The 23,145-nt window shown below is 29.7% G+C and overlaps 1 protein-coding gene across 1 annotated transcript; it reads right to left on the bottom strand.

Annotated features, from left to right (window-relative positions):
* Window positions 1-5,094: 5,094 nt before the first annotated feature.
* On the bottom strand, window positions 5,095-6,971 carry LOC121203272 (probable LRR receptor-like serine/threonine-protein kinase RKF3). Its single transcript, XM_041082133.1, has one exon. It carries the CDS (start codon window positions 6,943-6,945, stop codon window positions 5,095-5,097), a length of 1,851 nt encoding a protein of 616 aa, XP_040938067.1. The 5' UTR covers window positions 6,946-6,971.
* Window positions 6,972-23,145: the final 16,174 nt, after the last annotated feature.

Below are 23,145 nucleotides of genomic sequence, written 5' to 3'. Positions count from 1 at the left end.
GAGTTGGTCACTGCTCCTAGCAGCATCAGGCTTAGACCTGTTTTTCCAGAACTTTTTGCCTTTGTGAGTTTTGATACTCGAGGCTTCTTTGGCTTGAAAAGCCCCTTCCTGGTGCTCCTCTTGTCTGCTGGCTCTTCTTTGCTCTTGTGCATACAAGGCATTGATTAGCTCAGTTAAGGAGATAGTTGTCAAGTCCCTTGAGTCTTCGAGGGATGAAATCTTAGCTTCATACCTCTCTGGTAGAGTGGACATGACTTTCTCAACCATTCTAGCTTCACTGAATTGCTCTCCTAGGAGCCTTATGCTGTTTACAACAGCCATAATCCGATCTGAGTACTGCTTAACTGTTTCTTCCTCTTTCATTTTGAGATTTTCGAAATCTCTTCTCAAGTTGAGCAGCTGTTGTTGCCTTGTTTTCTCAGTCCCCTGAAATTCTTCTTTCAGCTTGTCCCAAGCCTCCTTTGGTGTTTCGCAGGCCATGATCCTCATAAAGATCACATCTGTCACACAATTCTGTATGCATGACATGGCCTTGTGCCTTTTTGTTCTTTCATCAGTGTGTTGCCTTATTTGAGCAACTGTTGGATTAGCTCGAAGAGGTGCTGGCTCAGCATCTGAGTTAACAACTTCCCATAGGTCGAATGCCTGCAGGTAAGTCCTCATCTTAACTGCCCAAATGTTGAAGCCCTCTCCATTGAAGACAGGTGGTGAAGCTGGTGAAAAACCTGATGATGCCATCGTTTTGATACTGAACTACAACAGGTCCTCTAAGAATATGGCTCTAGATACCAATTGTTGGATCTAAGTGCAACAGCAGCAAGCTTCAACAGAATGCTTGTCGTGCAAGTCTCGTGACTTACAGGAGAAACAAAGCAGAAAACTCAAATAGATTTTGAAGCAAAACTAAAAATGGAGAGCATATGGATGAAAACTTGTTGAATTCATTCCTTAAACTGAATATGGCACAAAGCCAATACATAAACAAGTTTACAATCTTGACAAAATAGTAGGTTGACCTAAACTTCACCTACTACCACTAATACACATAGTAACTTGTGCTAATTAGCTTGAACAAATAAACAAAGCTGATTTATCAGCTCAATCAACATCAAAATTACATCAAACATAAACCTAAAATAGTTATAAAGCAACTAAGTTACATTACTCTAACTTAAAATTACAAAATGAAACATAAACAGCTTGCTGACTAGAAGAACCAGCAGCTTCTGCATGTAGTGCCTTCGATAGTCTTGGTTGCTGCATGCTGACCATTACTTCAACATGGTTACTACTATAGAGAAAGCTAAAGACCTTGAAAGCCTGACAATTGATGAACTCATTAGTTCTTTGCAGATCTTTGAAATGAATCTTGATGATGCCAAATGCAACAGGACAAAGGGAGAAAAATATTGCTCCTCAAGTGGGAGAAGTGCCAACTTCCCACACTACTGCAATTGAATGACTTCAAGAGTAGATCACATTACTCACAGAACTTCAAACAAAGCTTTTAAGAAGCAGTAAAGGAAGACAAAGAATTTTGGATCCAACACAAATGTTCTAAGAAAAAAATCCAAGGGGATGATCTTCAAATAAGAATTTGAAAAAAGATAAGAAGAAAGGTGTTCAGTATTATGAGTGTAAAGAATATGATCACATCCAGAATGAGTTGACTAACACTCTAAAGAAGAAGAAGAAAAAGTCACTTTGTATGACTTGGAGTGATGAAGATTCATCCTGCAACTCAGATTTAGATAAAAACCATCTCAGCAACTGTGGCATTTACAACTAGAACATTAAAAGGATCTGAAATTGATTTAGATGAAGATTTTGATGGTGGTTCTGAAGAAATTTTGAAAACTTACAAGATTATGCTAGGAAAATGGGAGTGGGTAGGTGATGTGAATACTCAACTGTTAAAAAGAAAATGGCCATTTGAAAGAGGAGAACACAAGGCTAGTCAAGCATATCGAAGATAAAGAGTGTCTTCTTACTGAAGAGCTTGACAATCTAATGAAAACCTAGAAGGAACTTGCTGCATCCAAGCTTATGGTGTTTTTTATGGTTCAAGGCAAGAAAAAAATTAATGCAATTTTATAGTTTCAAAAGGTGAAAAATTGTATATGGAAAAAAATAATTTCCCCTCTTTCTCCGTTATCACCTTTTTTAAAGTGCATTAATTAATTTTTAATCCCCATATATAACTTTCTTTTTCCCTTCAAAAAGTTAATTAATAGCCTTAAAGGAATATTGTTTAAGATTTTTAAATTCAATAAAAAAATTGAAATACATTATTTAGAAATTTTCAAATTATATCATTTAATAATAATAATGCAGTTATATTATATATTGTTAAAAAAACATTATCAAATTATTAACCATAATTCCTGTTTGATAAGGAATATTTATATATTAATTTATATTTGATAAGGAATTTAACATAATTATGGAAACATGAATATTTGATTGCTGATTCTTGACCACAAACAATCAATACGAATTGAAATTTTGCATCAATCTATATCATTATCATTTATTAATATGGAAACATAAACAGAAATTATGGTTATTAATTTGATAATTATTATTTTTAAATGGTATGATTTGAAATTTTTTAAAATAATATATTATAATTTTTTATTGAATTTAAAAATCTTAAACAATATTCTTTTCAAGGCTATTAATTAATTTTTTTTAAGAAAACATTTGTATACAAGAAACTAAAAATTAATTGATGCACTTTAAGAAAGGTGATAATGGAGAGAGTGGAGAATTTTTTTTGTTCATATACAACTTTTTTCCTATTGTATTAAATTTTTTCTGGCCTTGAAATTATACAAAAATCTTTAGTTAAACTTTCATATACAACTTTTTTTTTTCTCTGTTGAAACCATAAATGTCAAACTCTTCAATATTTTTCATTTTCTTCTTCTCTTGTTTTCGTCACCGTTGAAATTTTTTTTTCCATCTTTTTTCTCTTGTTTTCTTTGCTTACTAAGTACTATAATAAGTAAACTAAACTCAAAAGCATTTTACCTGACATGGGTGTCGGTCACCATAGTGTCGACATCAAAAAGTACCCAAAAAAAATTTAATTTTTTTACGATGCCAACCACTTGGATGCCAGCACCTAATAAAAAAGATATTTTTTTTATTGGAGAATACCCATATTTTATAAAATATACGTGAAAAAATACATATGGGTGTCGGTCATTGTAGTGTCAGCACCAAAAAAAATATTTTTAAACCCTCATGCAATCAACAGCTAATTATTGGGGAATGATCGAGTTGGGTGCCGACATCGCCCGACACTATTCATTTCAAGTTATTCCCATCATTGTTTTTGAAGTTAGGTCATTCTTGTAAATATTTAATATTTTTAGATTAGTTGGGTAAAAAAAACCACTAATTGATAAAAAGAATAATTATTAAAACTAACTAAAATTATTAAGAATTTTTTTTATAATTTCTTATAATTCCTAATAGTTTTCAAATAACTTTTTATAATTTTTATTTTTTGATAATTATTTATAAAGTGACCTGAACAAATGTTTGTCCATATTTATTATGGACTTGCAGTGCTAGTAATTTTTTAAAACCTTTTATTAATTTCTAATCATTTTAATATTTTTTTAAATATTTTTAATAAATCTCTATAATTTTATATTATTATAATAATTATTAAAAAAGCAAGTTTTGAATAAACCTACACAAATTGTTTTATTGTTTTTAAATAATGTTTATTTATTTTTTAAAAATTTTTAAATATTTGTTTATGTGTGATTTTTTATTACATAAGCAAAAATTAAAAGTCAAACTTTGGTCAACATTATGGAGGGGCTTAATTAATTAACATTCCAACTCTAAAAGTTCAATTAGATGAAATTTGATTATGACTACATAATTGATTTTTTAATATGGCTTTTTTCATTTTTACCCTTAAGCGTTCAAATTATGTTATGGAGCAATATAATCTAGGTTAAAAAACCCCAATTGTGTCAATATGGGTGTCTCTAAGTTTTAATATTGTCAATACTTGGAATTTTTTAAGGAGGTTTATTACCAAGAAAAATAATCAACAAATTTTATGTTTATTATCGATAAGTTATCAGAACTTCTCCAGTATTTATAACCAATTTTTTAAAGAATACAAAAAGTCCTACTTTGCATTAATCATCAATTTATTAATTAAAATTAATAATTTTTCTTAGTTAGATAAAAGTTTATATAGATTAATTGAATTTTTATTATGTTTTCTAATTTTGGTAAAAAGGCTGCTCTGGTTTTTCTCTCAATTTTAATTTTAAGCAAATTAATCCTTTTATATATATATATATAAAAGAACAAGTCAATTTTGAAAGTGGGCAACTAAGGACAATTAATCAAATCACGGTGATAATGTTTTTCATCGATTGTACTTTTTATATTGGTATAATAAAAAAATTAACCCTTAAAATTTACACATTCTGTCAATTTCTTCTTGATTTAATAAATTTAATCCACAAAATTTATGCATTTTTATAATTTGGACATGATTTAACAAATTTAGCTCGTAATAATTACAAATAATATATAAACATTAAGGGCTAAACGTGTTATTATACTAATAAAAAACATGTACAATTAATAAAAAACATTAATGCTATAAATAATTATCCTTAATTGCTTACTTTTGAAATTAACAAGTACTAAATTAATTTATTTTTTTTAAAGTGACTAATTTGCTTAATTTTAAAATTGATAGGGACCAGAAAAATATTTTCTCTTTTAATTTCAAAATCTCTCTCTTTTTTATTAAAAAGATAAATTTATTTTTATTGGATTCCAGGATTATGAAAGAAACTTTCAAGAAAACATCCATTCATTTTCCTTTCCTAATATATATTTGTAGTTGACATGGCCAGCTGACCATTTCTCATGTTGAATGCTTTGAATTGGGAGAACTTGTAAGAAAGTAGACACAAGGGACAATGACTGCCCAAGAAAGGGATATCAAGAACTAAAAACAAGATGACAAAGCCAGAAAACTTCAACAATCAAACATGGAAGACAATTTGTTTTAACTGTCATGATTTTATTAAAGGGAAGATTGAATCATTACTCGTTACAGTTACATGGATGTTTATCATCAGCGCAGGCGCTTGACATGCTGCGCGACGAACTGAAGTTGGCTGATTTCTGTTGGAAAGGAAGTTTCGGAATTGAGTGAACTGGAATATCGGTTTCCAATATTCTCACAATCTGGTCCATTGTTGGCCTAGCGTATAACTGTGAATGACAAGAAAGAATTGCTAACAAAACATATTTCTCCATTACTTCTGGAGGGCCTAATTCCAGCACATTTTCGTCGATAACATCGAATACTCTGCCTTCTTCGACCAATGACCAAGCCCAGTCAGTCAAAAGCAATGTGTGATGATCATTAATGGAAATAACTGCTTGCTTACTGCTTAAAAGCTCAAGCAGGACAACCCCGAAGCCGTAAACATCACTTCTCTCTGTTAGTTGCCCGTATAAAGCGTACTCCGGGGCTACGTACCCTAGAGTTCCAGCTACCCTGGTGCTCATATGAGAGAAGTCATCTGGAGTGAACTTTGCAAGGCCAAAATCTGCCAGTTTTGGCTCAAACGTATCATCTAGAAGTATGTTACTAGCCTTAACATCTCTATGTATGATAGCAGGCTGTGCACCATAATGGAGGTATGCCAGTCCCCGTGCCACTCCAATGGCAATTTTCTGACGAATAGGCCAACTAAGCTTGGTAACTTCTGATCCAAAAAGATGGTCGTATAAGCTTCCGTTTTGCATCAAATCGCACACGATTATTCTCTGGTGACCTTCCACAGGAACCGTGGCAGTGCAATAGCCTCTGAAAGGAACAAGATTGACATGATTAATACTTGCAATAACCTCCACTTCATGTGCAAAAGTTGCATCCCCGGCAGCAGAGCAGTTTTTGAACCTTTTCAATGCAACTTCGGATCCATCTTCTAATATACCTTTATAAACATTCCCATATCCTCCTTTCCCTACAATATTCTCCCTTGAGAAATTCTTTGTAGCCTTTTTGATTTCTTCAAATGTGAACATGACCGAACTGCTATCTCCACTTATCGTTTCTATTCCAAAACCCGCATCTGTCTCGTTCAGGGTGACACTATTATGTCTTCTCTTCCATTTCTGTTTTCTTCTCCAACTAAACCAGATCACCATAACTGTCATGATCAAGCCAATAGCAGCGCCTATAGGGGTGGCACAAAGAATAGCTTTCTTCTTCCAGTTGTTTGCATTAGTTGAAGTGTAATCAAGGGAGAACAAGCACTTTGCAGTGCCCGAATCAGCCGGCCCCTCGCGATTAGCCAATGCCCCGGCGTATATGAAGGGGTACCCTGAACAATATGATGCATTCTCGATGAAGTATGATTGATAAATGCTATATAAGGCACCCTGGCATGGTGTGCATGAAGAATCATCATCTAAAGAACGGTTGCAAAGATGGTTAACTTCCTGCAACTCCGGTTTCGAAATAAGACCTTCGAATTGGAATCGAGTTGATATGTTGTTGCAACTTTTTGATAGCAAAGTGGCATCGAAGGCACAAGTGGAACGAATATCCAACCAGGGTACTAATTCATTGACTAACTTCTGATACACATCCAAACAAACCTCCGAGGAAATGGGAGGAAGGGAAAAGTTTCCGGTGACTCGAAGATAGTTGGACCGAACCAAACGAATACCTTGAAGGAGGGTTTGACACTTTCTTGGAACATCTAGAAATGAAGGTCTCCTAGGACTATCAAAAATGAATTTCCTGACAACAGTGAAATCCAATGGACAAATGGAATCTGCCAGGTTTCTGTGTGGGATTTCATGATCACCGGTAACTGAAGAGATAGGAGAAGAAAAACATAAGCTGAGAGCGAGAAGAATGAAGTGAAAGGCTGGCATTTCAGTGTTGAAACATTGAAATGCTTTCCATATTGATTATAAAAGTGATGGGAAACTTTGAATATCATGTTTCATAATCTGATGTAAATCATGTAATCGATACTTGAAACTGATGTTTCATCAGAGGCTGTTATTATTAATTTAGATTAAATAATCATATAGTCATGCTTCCTCCAAACAAACTAATTAATTCTCAAAGTCAAATGACTGACTGGTTCCAATTGCTTTTCAAGCTTAATTTCAAGCCAACAATATAATCAACCAGTTACCTCATATAAAGTATCATATATTTATAAAATTGTTAACTTTTTGAGTTTGGAAAATGTTGCATTTTCCATTATTAGCCATTCAATTACTCACTAAATTGCTTGGTCAACATTCCTTCATAAGAACCATTCTCTACTTCTTTGCTCTTCTGGATTTCATACCACAAAATTTCGTTACTTATACATTCTTTTTTCATATGCTGACTTCCTTGAATCAGTGTATTCTGTAAATAAAACTACTGTCGTCATTTTCATAACAACATCTTTTTCCAACAACAAAGAGGTACAAAATTATTAATTATTTTTATACAATTTTTTCCAAACCATATCAAAAACATATATCTATAGTTGTTTATAATTATTTTTTCCCTATAAATTAGGGTATACCATTTCTTAGAAGTAAATTTTCCTCATCCTTTTAAGGAATAACCAATATTTAAATAGGAGTGAGCGTTTGATCGAATCAAGTGAAAAATTTTTAAGTTCACAAGTCCTATTTTATCATCCTAACTCAATTTGAAGTTTTTCCGAATCGAGCCAAGTGAAATGAAATTCAAGTCCAGTCAAATCGAATCGAGTGAAATTATTCAAATAAAATTAAAAAATTAAACATATCAAATAAAAATATTGTTACATTATAACTAATGTTAGGTTAGAGCACATAAATTTAAAACCATATATATTTGAAAAAAATTCAAAGAAAAATAAAAAAATAATAAGATACTTAAATATGATAAATTTGAATCATTAATTAGGTCTAAAAATTATTATTTTAAAAAAAATTTATATTTTTAAATTTTTATATATATTTTTAGAATTTTTATAATTTTTTTAAAAAATATAAAATTTGAAATTTTTATAAATATTTTGAATTTCGGATATTATTTTAAATATTTTTTGTAATTTTTCTTGAGAAAGAGACCTATTTACTTTTTTTCAAAATTGACAGTGACCAAAATGAAAAGTAGTAAAAAAATTAAGGGGATTTTTTCTCATTCTAACAATGTTTGGGTATGTCGATTGAGTCTTAGCTTGACTGGTATAAATATTGTTGCCGATGCAGAAGGACGTGGATTTGAATACATTGAAATACGTTATCCTCCTATTTATAGGTTAAGGAAGAGATATAAGTAGTTTTAGATATTATACCAAAAATAACAAATATAATCAGAATTTATAAAAAAAATTATTAAAAAAATGCATGAAATCCTTTCAAAAAAAAATAGTGCATGGGTAAATAACAAGTAATGCCCTCCACGTTCTATTGTTTTTAGCAGAAGATGGCGCTTTTTACAAATTTATCTTTTTGTAGTAATTATTTTTGTATTTTGTAAGATGATATTAAATAAAGCACTTTTAATTTTTCTTATTGGTAGTAAAAAAAAAACATTTCTTAATGCTTACTTTTTATTTTTCTGGAATTCAAATATTCCTACTCTTATTTTAGGAATTTAATCTATTTACATTTAATATTTTAAAATGTAGATTCAATTTTAAAAAATATTATTTGCGAGCACATTTATTTTAAAAAATTTAGTCCTTTTGTTTATTTGCAATTTAATATAAACATGACTTTCTCAATTTATTTATTATTTCAAAAGGTACTGTGAATTTCATTTGCCCATAAAATGCTTATATATTGCTTATTACAATTAAATTCAATAAAACCACTACATTATAGAATTTAACCATTTTACACATCTCTAACTTGAAACAGATCACAATATTCCCACAATCTTGGACTGTTTTTTTTATTGCTTCTTCCAGTTAAGCATGTTTGTTTATTAATTTCTATGTTTTATATGCATCACTTTATTAATCACTACATGCTTCTCCTCACACAATTTATACATTAACAATTTTTCTATAATATATTTATAGTCCTTCAATGCTAATTGTATTAACAATTAGTAAGTAGTTATTCAGGTTACTAAGTAGCTCTCGCACAACTTATCTTCCTCTACTTACTGTAGGGTCTTTGTCCATGTCTTGTCAATTTTCTTATCTATCCTTATCACTTTCATCATTTTTGGCAGATTTTACATGATTCGCTTGCCATACATATGTTTTCTCTTAACTCTTCTTCCACCCCTGTGGTTTCTCATACTTAACACACTGTCATTATATCCCTCACTTGAGGTCGCAACGAACTTTTCGCGTATGTTACCTAGAAGACTCTATGAGTTGTCGTAGCTGAGCTATGGTCTTACACCCTTCTTACCTCATTTCCCTTGTCCTTTTGGACTTGCCCCATATTTACTGTCCCAACGGACTTTCTCTTCTATGTTTACTGTCTCAGCAAACTATCTTTATTCTATGTTTACTATCACAACGGATTATCTATATTATGTGTTTATTGTCCCAACAGTCTATCTATGTTCTGTGGATGCCATGAACTCTTTCATCTATGGTCTTATATCGATTCGCCATCCTAACGTACTATCTTATAATGTCATGGAGTCTTTCATCCATGGTCTTACTCATCATACCTGGTTGTCATAACATATTTTATCTATGGTCTTATATCATATACCTTATACTTTGTACCATGCTGTAATGGTGTCTTTCATTCATGGTCTTACGCTACGTACCTTATACTAAATTGCCATAGCGTCTTTCACCTATGATTTTACACCATATACAGACGTCAAGGTGTCACCCCGAAGGACTAGTAGATATCACCGTCGCGGTAAATACCTTTCTATAATTTTTATTTCCCGAATTCTCCTCTCATTACCTCCTGTACATCGCCTAACCTTGATGCTCAAACACCGTAGTGTTCCCTCCGCAAGGCTTGGAGCTTCGCCCGAGGCGGTATCTAACAAGGTCACTCTCTATTTCCCTTCCTAACTTCATCTATCCCATTGAGGTTTTTCCCACAATCATGCAATGCATGCACATATCATCATATTTTATAAATTATGGAAACATAACATATTCAGACAACACAGATTATACAGTAGGTTTAGAGTCTGGAACTGACTTGAAGCTTCATCGTCTCCATAGCTTAGCCTTCTCAAACATTAGAACTTTCGCTATCTTAGAAGCTAAGCATTTCAACCAAAATCATATATTATACTCAATATTCTCAATTTAACCCCATTTTTCCAGAAACATGCAGAACTCTTAAAATGGTTCTGAAGTCCACAACTTTATTCTACGTACACAGAAGGGCTATGAACCTTACTCGCTTGTTGGTTTTCCACTTTTCCATCTCCCACCTCATGAAGTCTGCTCCATGCAGAACCTTTCATGGCTATTCCTTTTTCAAGCTATCGAAGAAGGTGGAGAAGAGAAAATAAAATAAAGTCAGGAAGAAAATCATCCCTAGGAAGTGACCACCCGCACGCGTGCACATTAAAACAAACCATTTTGGAAAATTATTTTTTTAAAAGCGATTCTAACTGCAAGTGTACAAGTCAGTTGTAATACGTATAGTGTCCAATGGAACACCAAAGTATTCCAAGGGGTTGAACCCGAAGGATATGGCAATTGAGTATTAATTAGCATACACTCTAGACTCTAAACGACTATTAGTATGATTTTATAATACGAAAAATCATAACAAGAAAATGGTGCAAGGAAATTAAACATGCTACTCTAAAGACCAAATTGTAAAGAGTACAAGATTATGAAATTAACTAATAAATGACAAACGGTGGTCGGTTGACTTTGATGTGGTTTGTTGATCTGTAAATGAAGGACTTAAATAACTTAAATTACTAAAGTGACTCAATTTTATCTCTCGATCTCAATTTTACCAATTTGGACAAATTAGTTTGGTTTTTCTCTCAATCTCACCGGGAAATTCGGGACTAATGAATTGGTGCACAAAAAGATTACCTCTCGGTCTTATTTGTCTAGATGTTCCGTTAGAGGCGTTAATCCTAAGTGTTTAGGTTTATTCAAATTAATTCAATTTATTACGGTTTGATCCTTCATCCAAAAATTAGCTCACCACAACTCTATCAGCCAACCCCCTTAAAGGTTTAGCTACTCATGCTGGAAACATAACTAACAACCATGAAAATCAAAAGTAAAGAAGTCATTAAAATAAAGTTTAAGAAAAATATAAAAGTTGAGATTTTTTATGCAAGAAAGCTTAAAGAACATGAAACGAAAAGCATTCAACAAGAAAATCTAAAGCAATAAACATAAAAGGAACAAACTTAAATATATTTGAAATAAAGGAAACTAAAATACATCAAACTAAAGTTAAAAATGTTATTACAACCAAAGTACAATGACTAAAAGTGTAAATAAACCTAGGCTACAGTGATAACTAGCTTAACTAACTACAAGAACACTAAGAATAAGAAGAAAGTGCAATAATATAAACCCTAAAACTAAGAAATGAGAAGAGAAATATAAACCCTAGAAAAAGTTGCAGAAAAACTAAGAGAAAACTTAAAGAAACTAAGGCTAAAACTAAGTTAATGTGTGTATCCTCTCTCTTCAGCCAAAATTGACTGCTTTAGGTTGATGGATGATGAATTTTTGTTGCCAAAATTACCCCTACATGGGACTTGTGTGATTGGTGTATCGAATCTTATGAACATAGATTTTCATGCGAACCTAAGTTTTTATGCGAGCCATATTTGAATGCTTTGTGTGGTGATTAAGTGTATTGTGAACGCGAAATAACTACATGTTCGAAAATACTGTTTCATATAATTATATTTTTTAATGTTTTGTGCATGTGAACCCTTGTATTTTGAGTACATGTAATTTTTGCTACTTTTTAAAATATTAACACTACATTCCCGTGCTATGTATAAGTGGTGTGTTGGAGGTTAGGTTGGGAGTTAATGGAGAGTCACTTCGGTGGCTAATGTAGCTACAACACCCCTAACCCGTATCTGTCGCCGAAACAGGGTTACGGAGTATTACCAGAGTTTACAGTACAAACAAATAGAATTTTGAACATTATATATCCTAACAATATTCATATCAAAAACCAATCAAAACCATTCATATTGTCCCTTATACGAGCCCTCGAGGCCCTAAAATAACGTTAGAAACAAGTCGGGACTAAACTAGGAACTCAGAGAAATTTTTAGAAAAAGATGAAAATTTACAAACTGTAGGGGTGACACGGCCATGTGGCCGTATAACTATTATTTTACCTTTCATCATTCAACCACCAATCAAGCCACACATCAACTAAATTAAGGCCACATATATCCATATCAAAATGTACCAAAACACAAGCCAACTCAAATGGCTATAATCACAACAAAACATATAGGCCAACATTAGCCAAAATAACCTATGCATGCCATTATAACCAAACTTCAACCAACCGAAAGTACCGAGTGAGCCGATAGATAGTGTGATGGATCTCCGACTAGCTTCCAACCCAATCGAGCTTCAGATAATCTGAAAAGTAAAGGAAAACTACTATGTAAGCAATGAATGCTTAGTAAGTTCGTATAAACTTTAATCATATCAATTCATTTCAAATATGAAATTTATATGTCGTTGGATTTACGTCGTCATACGTCGTTTATATAGAATACAGTAAATTTCATACTAACATATATATATTGATTTAATCACAATATAATCACGTATTAATATTCAATTTAATTAAAATTATACAAAATACATTTCCTACGAACTTACCTAGCTAAATTGCAAAAATACCAAAGTTCAGGGACATTTTGGTAATTCTCTATTTTTCTTAATTTTCCACCCGATTTTGATCTAAATTAATAATTTCATTCAGTATGTTAATTTAGACAATAAAAAAATTCATTTCATGCAATTTGGTCATTTTTTATATTTTTACAAAATTACCCCTAAATTTTTACTTTTATTCAATTTAGTCCCTGATCCCAAAACATGCAAATTAACCATTTCTTACCCAAAATTGAGCTTAGTCGAATTTTCATGGTATCTAAAACAGCCCATTCATGCAACAATTTCACAATTAATCCTTTCATTTTTACTATTTTAACAATTTAGCCCCTAACCGAAAAATTAACCAAAAATCACTTAATAAAATACTTTTAAATAACAAATAATATCTCAAATTCATCATTTAACATCTAAAATCACAAGTTTCATCAATGGAAACATTCAAAATCTTTAAAAATTTCAAAATCGAAGGTACGAGCTAGCTGAACCTAGTTGCAACGATCTCAAAAACATAAAAATTATTGAAAACGAGACTAAAATGGACTTACATGCATCATCACAAGGCAAGTCGAAGCTTCAAGTCTTCCATGGAGTTTTTTCTCCATTACCAATCGGTGAAGAAAACATTAAGATGATGATAAACATTTTGGTTTGATTTTATTTTATTTTAATTATCAAATTATCATTTTGTCCCTTTAATGAACATCAAAATTTCATGCTTTTAATTGCCCAAAACCATCCAATACATTCTTAAATAGTCTAATTACCATTTAAGTCCCTTTCCTTTATTCAAAACCAATAAATCACTCAAATCAAGTAATGATCAAATTTTACTTCTTTTATGATTTAGTCTTTTTTAATTAATTAACCCTCGAAACATTAAAATTTTTCAACGAAACTTTAATACCACCTTAATGATAACTCATTTTCTAAAACCACTTGACCTTAAGGTCTTACCACTTAAACTTAATAAATCACTCATAAAACAAAAATCACTATATTAAAAACCTTTTCAAAGTTACAATTAACTCGTAAATATTAAATATAATATTTAAGAACTTACTTATCGGATTTAGTGGCCCCAAAACTACTATTTCCGACACCACTGAAAAATAGGCTATTACAATAGCTCACCAAATCCGGGTCAAAACTTTAGGTCGGGTTTGGAGTGTTACAGACCTTATTTAATAATTGGATTGTTTCATATTCCTTTTGAACAGGTAAACTTCTTTCTTTTGTTTTTATAAGGAATTTAAAGTTTCAAAAGTTGTTTTCTTATAAACATTGGTTTGTTGGAATTCTTGGGAGAGTCCAATTATCAAATCTTTAGGAACATTTTCATAATGTTCTTTTTGTTCATTAACAGTGTTATTTGAAGTTTGGTCAGACTCTTGGGATTATTAGAGATAAAGCTTAAAAAATAATTGGTTTTCCTAAGGAAAGGAAACATCTTTTTGTTTTCATATTTCCTACAAGGGGGTTGTAACACCCATAACCCGTACCTATCACTGGATTAAGGTTACAACGTATTACCGTACAATAAAAAACAATCAATAATAGATAGCATCAAGTTGCCTATTTAATTAACAGAATTTCATAATAATTCGAATTAGAGTAATACATATTTATGGGCCTTAAAACGAGCCTATGAGGTCTTAAAATTAGTTTAGGAACAATTATGAACCAATTCGAAACAAATCAGAAAGTTCAGGGAAAAATTTAAAAATTTCAAAATAAAGGTCACATGGCCATATGGCCAGACTATTTGACACAGCCCAGACCCTGTGGTTCCAGACATGGTCGTATGGCCAACCGTGTGACGAACCGTGTACCCTTTGAAATGATTTCATATGGTTGTGTCGCAGACCGTGTACTAGCTCGTATAGCATTCAAAATACCTTCACACGACCGTGTGACAGCCCGTGTCCCAGGCCGTAAGTACCCAAAAATGACCAAAATCATGCTATCTTATTTTTTTGCAATTGCATAACAACCCAAACCAAGTCATACCAATCCAACACATATCTAGAAACATTTCATATATTCATTTACCTTATTACATGCCATATAAGCCAAGATGTTTGCAAAATATACCATAAAGAGTCCTCGAGATAGTGTGATTCTTTGAGTCGATCCGGTTTCCCAACTACAAAATGCAATCTACAAAATAAACGCAAAACAGGAGTAAGCTTACTTGAAGCTTAGTAAGTTCGTTAAATCAAACGATAATCTTACTAAATTTAAACATAACAGATCAAATCATACAATTAAATAACTAAGTTCATGTCAATCACAGCTCACAGCAAGTGAGTATTGTATGGTAAATTGGTTTAATTCATATTCCTAGTCGTCGTTTAGAAAGATCTCAAGTCAACAATATCCAATACAAATCGTTACATCGGCACAAAGCCTACCAGGCCGTAAGCCCGATAAATATAGGCACAAAGCCTGCTAGGCTCAAAGCTTGATAAGTCACTGGCATGAAGCTTGCTAGGCTCAAAGCCCGATAAGTCACCGGCACGAGGCCTGTTAGGCTCAAGGCCCGATTCAATACACCAGCATAAAGCCTACTAGCCGAAGGCCCAATACAATACACCGCCATAACAACTCAATTCTATTATATATTCCCGACAATCAACATTCAACTTTATAATATTGAAGCTAAAAGAGTAAGTCCAATAATAAAGAATAAAATCTAACTATATATATATAATACGGACATCGAACTTACAGAACCAATTTGTAGTGACGACTCAAGTATAGGGACTATCCATCGGTAGGACATCCAAGACTAGCACCCGAAACTATATAACCCCTAATGACCTGTCCTTTATGTTTAAGCGTTTCTTTGTCATATGAATTCAACTATATTCTTTCCTCACTTTCAATCATGACCATCAATTATAATTTCATTTCAATTTGATTCAATTCCACAATTTAATATTTACTATACAAGAAAATTTAAATACAATATACTTAAATTATTCAATAATTCACAGAACAACAACTAAATCAATTACTTTATTGTGCGCACTTACAGGATTGATTTGCAGTAACGGTTCAGAGTATCTCAATCAATGATCGACTTTGTATCAATTCATTATTTCCATTTTCATTTACACACATAAATATAATCCAACATTATGTAATTAGGTTCATATGATATCTTTAAAAATATACTAAAATTAAACCAAACGAACTTACCAGACTAATTGCAGCAATAATGAAAGTTTAGAGACTGCTCACTAATTTTCTCTTTTTCTTGATTATCAGCTTGTCCTTGATCTAAATAATTATTCCATTCAATTATCAATTTGCAGCAACATAATTAACTATTTTATGCAATTAAGTCATTTTTGACATTTTTACAAATTTACCCTGACATTTTACTTTTATGTAATTTAGTTCTTAAACTAAAAACTTATAATTTAACCAATTTCAATAAAATTTAAGTTCAGCCAAACTATATACTACCCCATTTCAGCACATACTTCCTGTTATTTCATATCAAGTCCTTATAATTTAATCACTTTAACATTTTAGTCCTTTAATCTTAAAATTACTAAAAATTACTTTACAAAATACTCTTATTTAACAACCAAACTCAATGATATATCATGAAATTCCAAGAAAGTTCATAACTCATCAATGGAATAAATCAAAATATTTGAAATTTTTACAAATTAGTCCTCATGTTAGCTAAATCGAGCTAAAACAAGCTTAGAAACATAAAAATTATTGAAAACGGGCAAGGTTTACCTATCAAACAAGGAACCCTAAGCTTGGTCGAAAGCTTGCTCCTCTCCTCCCATGGCTATTCAATTTTTGAAAGAAGAAGGTTAAAAAGATGATAGTTATTTTAGCTTTTATTTTATTTACATTATGTTTAATTATCAAATTATCATTTTACCCTTTCAATTTCCATTAGATTTTAACAATTTTAAGCCCAATACCGTCCACAATGATCACCTATAGTATATTTACCATTAAAGAAGGGTTTAATTTCACAATTGGTCCTTCAATTATTTTAATTTATTAGTTAATTAAACTTTATTTCAATTTAACCCTAAACTAATTAGGACTAAATGAAAAATAACCCAAAAGTTAGTGGATTAATCATATCCACTACCGCTTGGACTTTTTGACCATGATTAAATTACCATTTTGATACCTTTACTATTTAAATTTATAGCAATTAACTTTTACCTCTTTTACAATGTAATCATTTTACCGTAATTAAGCAATAAATCATCAAAATTATCGGACCAAACTTTAATTCACATGTAATACGACTCTATAAATATTTAATAAAAATATTTACGGTCTTAAATTACGAAAACGAGGTCCTAATACCTCGTTTTCAATAACCACTTGACTTTTGAACCGAAGCATTTATACTAACTTTTAATTCAGTTAGTTAAATTTCCTTAAATCAAAATTCAATATAAAAATTATTATTGACTTGTATAATTTAAATATTAATTATAAGATTTCACTTGTTGAATTTGTGGTCCCGAAACCATCATTTTCAACACCATTGAAAAACGGGTTGTTACAGGGGTTTTACTATCAGAATTTCTGGATTACTACAATTGCCTGCAGGGATCCTTAACACACCTAACTCATGGTTAACTAGAATGTGTATCAATATTCAACAAAAATAATAATACATTAAGAAAGACAGTTAAACCAAAACTTAGAAATATTGAAAACAAATTGAATATTTTCAAAACTTAGAATTACTTGTTCCTCCTTGACTTTGGTACCAAATAGTCTCGAGGATCTGAGGATAGTTAATTAGTTACAAAGACTAACTTATAAAAGTGGTAAAAGTGAATCGTTATAGAATTTTAATTGCTAAAGGACTTATTTAGTAATAAGCAACGGTTTTCAATGACAATTTGACCACTTTGGTTTATAGTGGACGATTGGGTGATGTTTTATGAGTATTAATTTTATAATTTTATAATTTTTAAAACATAAAAATAAAAGAACAAAGTGGATTGAAAGAGAAAGCATTTCTCTTTTCATCATCTAGCATCGAAATCACCATTGTTGAAAGGAAAGAAATCGACCACTGAGCTCCAAGTTTAGGTCCTTTAATTGGTGAGTTCAATTAAATTATTTCTTGTAATTTTCATGTTTTTGAGATTATGAGAGTTTGTTTTAGCTGACCTGTGTACTGTTTTGCAAAATTTTTAAAGTTTTCAAAAGTTTTCACTATTGAATACTTAAAGAAATTAGTGTTATTTTGTTACATTCTAAGCTTAGAAATGAAAAATGACTGGTTTGTAAAGTTTAATTGCTAGTTTTTGAATGTAGGGACTAAAATGTAAATATTTCAAAATTAATATGAAAATTCTATAATTATAAATAATAAAGAACCTTATAAGGATGTAATTGAGATCGTTTTGAAACTGAAACTGAAACTCAAATTCGAAAGTTTTAGCAATTTCAGGTTTAGAGACTAAATTAAATAAAATGTAAAAATTAATTTTAATTTTGATCACATTTATTAGAGAATACTGTCATAGCTCACTTATTCACTATTTTCATTAAAAAGTTAGTTTTAATCCCACATTGACTCGAGAATACTACCATAACTCATTTATTCACTATTTTAATTAAAAATTAATTTTAATCTATTTTCATTAAAAAGTTAGTTTTAATCTCGCACTAACTAGGGAATACTATCATAACTTACTTCAATATTTTCATTAAAAGTTAATTTTAATCCCTTAAAATTAATTTTAATCCCACATTCATTAGAGAACACTCTCATATCTCACATTGACAATTTCCTCACTATTTTTATTAAAAGTTTAATTTAATCTTATATGGACTAGAGAACACTCCCACATCTCACATCTACCTTATAAATAAGTAATGATTTTTTCACTAATTTTCATTAAAAATTAATTTTATCCCACATTGACTAGAGAATACTCCAATAATTTGTTTTTTCACTATTTTCATTAAAAAGTTAATTTCACATTAAGTAGAAAATACTCTCTCACTTCACTATTTTGCATTAAAAATTAATTTTAATCCTTTAAAAAGTTAATTTTTATCCCACATTGACAAGAATACACTCTCGTGCTCAAACTTGCCCTATAAATAAGTGTCAAATTCTTTGCTATTTTTATTAAAAAGTTATTTTTGATCATACACTGACTACGATCATACACTGACTACAAAACACTCTCTTATCTATAAAAATGTGTCAATTATTTATTTTAAGTTTCAAATTCTTCATTATTTTCATAAATTCTTTAGGGTTTCTTCCTTTGTGGAAATTAATGAGAGAGAGCTTATAGTTTAAAGTTATTTATATATTGTTGATATGAATGGCGGTGGTTCTAATACAATATTAATACTAAAATTTTGTAAATAAATGGTAATAATTCTAATATAGTGCACTTAGTCGCCAAAAGTCATCAAATGATTATATACAAATATTTTATATTTAAAAAATATGAATTAATTAAATACATATATTTTTATTTAAACACAATAAATTCATACATCTATATATAAGTACTAAACGCATTAATTGTTTTATAATTTTAATCAATATAACTATATGCACATATCAAATTATTTTAATCAATTAAATAACTTATTATAAAATGTAAAATTTGACAGATATTCATAACTATTAGGATTATAATCAATTTATAGACAGGGTAAAAAAAATTAGTATAAATAAATAGTTTTCAGATACATCATATATAATTGGGTTCCATTTTTGACCAAATCTTATTCCAAGCTTCAGTGTAGAATTCAAGAATCTTAAGGCCTAAGCGGAATCAATTTCAAACTTGAGCCTACCGAAAAACCATTGCTTTGCTAATGCTTGGCTCATCATCCATCTTTATTAAAGGAATAATACAACTTAGACAACTTTTTTTTTTAACTTAATTCTTGAACTTTTTATTATTATTTTGTATTAGTCTTTAAATTTATTAACTTTTTTTTTTAAAATTTTGGTTTCACTTAAAACTTAAGTAATAATCTAGCACAAGTTTAGAATGCTAAACTGTCAACTTCAATATGGATAAAAAAAAAAAGAGGTTACAGAACTAAAATGAAAAAATTGACAAATTAAAGGGTCAATGTTACATTATCCCTATGGAAGAGTTTCCTTGAAAAAGGTCATAAAAGATACAATTTTTATAAATTGTGTATGTAGTTCACATCAACTGTAAAATAAAGCCAGGTTGCCCACGTGCTTACATTTAAACTTCTCTTTTTCTTTTCATCAATCACATTTTATATATATTAAAATAATATTTAATATATTATCGATGAAAATTTTAATTTATAGAAACAAAATTAAAAAATTGTTAAATGTCTCACAAGGTGTAATAAAATATTTTAAATATATATATATATGATAATTTCTTAAAATTATTTATAAAATAAAAAATTAATGTATCAAATATCAACCCATATATATTTGGGTTGAAAAAAAAAGAGAACAACATATAATAAATGTCATTAAAAGCCACGATACTGTTGTTTTTTAAAAGGAAAACAAGAATGTGGCTTGATGCAGAAGTTGATTAGTTGTTTTTGGTTTAGTAAATGTTGTTGTGATGGAGGGGGCACAACACAACATTCTAGCCTTCTTGGCTATGATGGTGACAATGGACTTAATCCATGGCTGCTCTGCGCATTGAAAAATTCATTATAGTTTCCTAAAATGTTTGAATCACCCATTTGGGAATGTCAAACATTTTTAGTGTGAATTAAAAAAATGTATCTAATAAACACCACATTTTCTGAATGCTTTTATACACAAAATCGATCTTACCCCCAAAACAAAATATTTTCATTTCCATGTTTTCGATTCTTTACTTCCAAATCAACAATATTTCTAATTATAACATAAACATCTAATGGTAATGTTTATTGAATAATTTTTTAATATTTTTTTTTTGCATTTTTTAAATTTTTATGAAATGCATATAAATTTCCACACTAATCTATCACATCAACGCTATTAAAATTTCAACAATTTCCAAATGACTAATTTAATTAAATTTTAAAGATAAATAATCAAAATGAATACAGAAATAAATTTTAGTACACTAGACAGTATTTTAAAATCTTACGGAGTAATAAACTGTAATAACTATTGTTGAAACATTTTTTTTAGTTTTTAACATTGTTAAGTAATTTTTTTGGTTTAATGGTGTAAAAAAATTTTAATTTTTTTTAGAAAACAGTAATTATTTTTTTTATATTTATCTTAGTGCTTGAACTTTCACAAAAAGACCCTAATTTTTTTAAAAAAAAAAGAATTTAAGCTTCTGTTTTTTTTTTTTGCACTCAATTGGCTACTTGAATCACCTCTAATTTTTTCAGTTAAAGCCACTACATGTGACAAAAAAAATATTAAAAGTTAAAATTAAATAAAAGTCATAAAAATGATTAAATTAATAAAATATTTAAAATTTATTAAAAATTATAAAAATTATAAAAATCCTAGAAAAATTATAGAAATATAAAAAAATTATAAACTTTTATAAAGTCATAAGAAAACTATAAAAAAATGTAAAGAAATATAAAATTCGTAAAAAAAATTTATAAAAATTATCATACTAAAATAAACATTTTATAATTTTTCTATAACTTTAATTGATTTTAATTTTTTTTTATCATTTTTCACCACGTGTCACATTGTGTTGCGGCACATGATGGCTTTAATTGAAAAAAAAAACTTGGGGGTTGTTAACTTTAACGGTCAATGGTTAAAGGGTTTTTCTTTATGCAATTTATAATTTTTTATGATTATTATAAAAAATTCTAATTTTTAATTATTTTAATAATTTTTATTTATTTTTATTTTTTATATAATATTTTTTGCCACATGTCATGCCATGGTTATGACACGTGATGGCTTTAATTGAAAAAATAAAGGGCAGTTAACTGTAACGATCAATTATTAAAGTTAATGATCAAAAAGCTTTTTTTATGCATTTTACAGTTCAAGTACCTAATTGAGTATAAAAAAATCAGGGGCTTAGTTTATATTTTTTGAAAAGTTTGAAGCCCTTTCTTAATATATTTTGAAAGTTCAAGTACCTAATTGAGTGCAAAAATAAAAATAAGGACTTAATTATGTTTAAAAAAAATTGAGTAATTTTTATACCTTAAATTAATTTTCTTTCATTTGGTTCTTATCTAAAATGAGCAAATATAGGGTTATATAAAAGGAAACAAAATATATTTGAGAGTCCTAAAATCATGGGTTATTTACTTTCTTTCATTGTGTTTATCATGATATTTTATTTATGGATAACTAAAAAAGTGATTAAGGGACTAAGATATACATCAAATCTGAAGAGTATTAGAAGGATTTGATGGCACCACACAACTTTATAAGGGCTCCTTCCGAAAAAGAAAAGGCAGTATTAGATATTGAATGTGAAAGGGTAGGATCATGTCTAATCTAAGTGTTGAAGGTTCACTTGTTTGAATACCCTACTTATTTTGCTTATCTTTATTAACTATATCTTGGATGGTTTGTGCTGATTTGCTTATTGTGCTCTGATTTATTCATGCTTGATCTTGTAAGTGGGAGTTGTTTTGAACTTATGTATTAAATGTTAGTTTCTTTATACTCAAAATTTTGTATATTGGATCCATTCTTTAGGCAAAGTTCTATAGTTGCAGAGTTGATAAACAGACGTGTAAAAACAATCTCATGCCTCTTTTATTGTCTGTAATTATTGTTCTTAATTGTTTCTCTTCACTGTTACAACATCAATTATTATAGTTCTCTTACTACAAACTTATAAATTCGATATTTTCCTCAATAGTTACACTTAAAATTAATATCTATAAACATCAAATTGAATAAGTATCTCACCATAATAAATTTAAATAGAAAAATATATATAGTCAAAATTTTTGGATATTTTCTTTACTAATAATACGGTTAAAGAGGAGAATGTTTCCATTTGGTAAGTTCTGTTATCAATTCCAATCACATTTGGGAATTAGATTCAAATAAACTTTGATGATTCAATAAAAGAGGATTCTAACTTAGCAATGATTGGAGGAATTCTACGTGACAAATATGGTAGATAGATATTTGGTTCAACCGATTTGTGGGTATTTGTTCAATTTTAGATGCTGAATTGTGGTGTATTTTGGAAGGCTTGACAATTACTATTAATAGGGGAGTACAAGTGTTGAATTCTACTTTAGTTAGAAGAATAATGTACTAATCGATTCAACACATATCCAAAGATGATAATAAAGACATTGATAACCTAACTAAAAT

Source organism: Gossypium hirsutum, chromosome A11 (assembly GCF_007990345.1).
Source record: "Gossypium hirsutum isolate 1008001.06 chromosome A11, Gossypium_hirsutum_v2.1, whole genome shotgun sequence".
In the NCBI taxonomy this organism is placed as follows: domain Eukaryota; kingdom Viridiplantae; phylum Streptophyta; class Magnoliopsida; order Malvales; family Malvaceae; genus Gossypium; species Gossypium hirsutum.
The sequence above is the reverse complement of the archived record's forward strand: the minus strand, read 5'-3'. Positions and strand labels throughout refer to the sequence as shown.

Coding starts and splice junctions, on each gene's coding strand:
- LOC121203272 (XM_041082133.1), bottom strand. CDS start 6,945: ATGCCAGCCTTTCACTTCATTCTTCTCGCTCTCAGCTTATGTTTTTCT.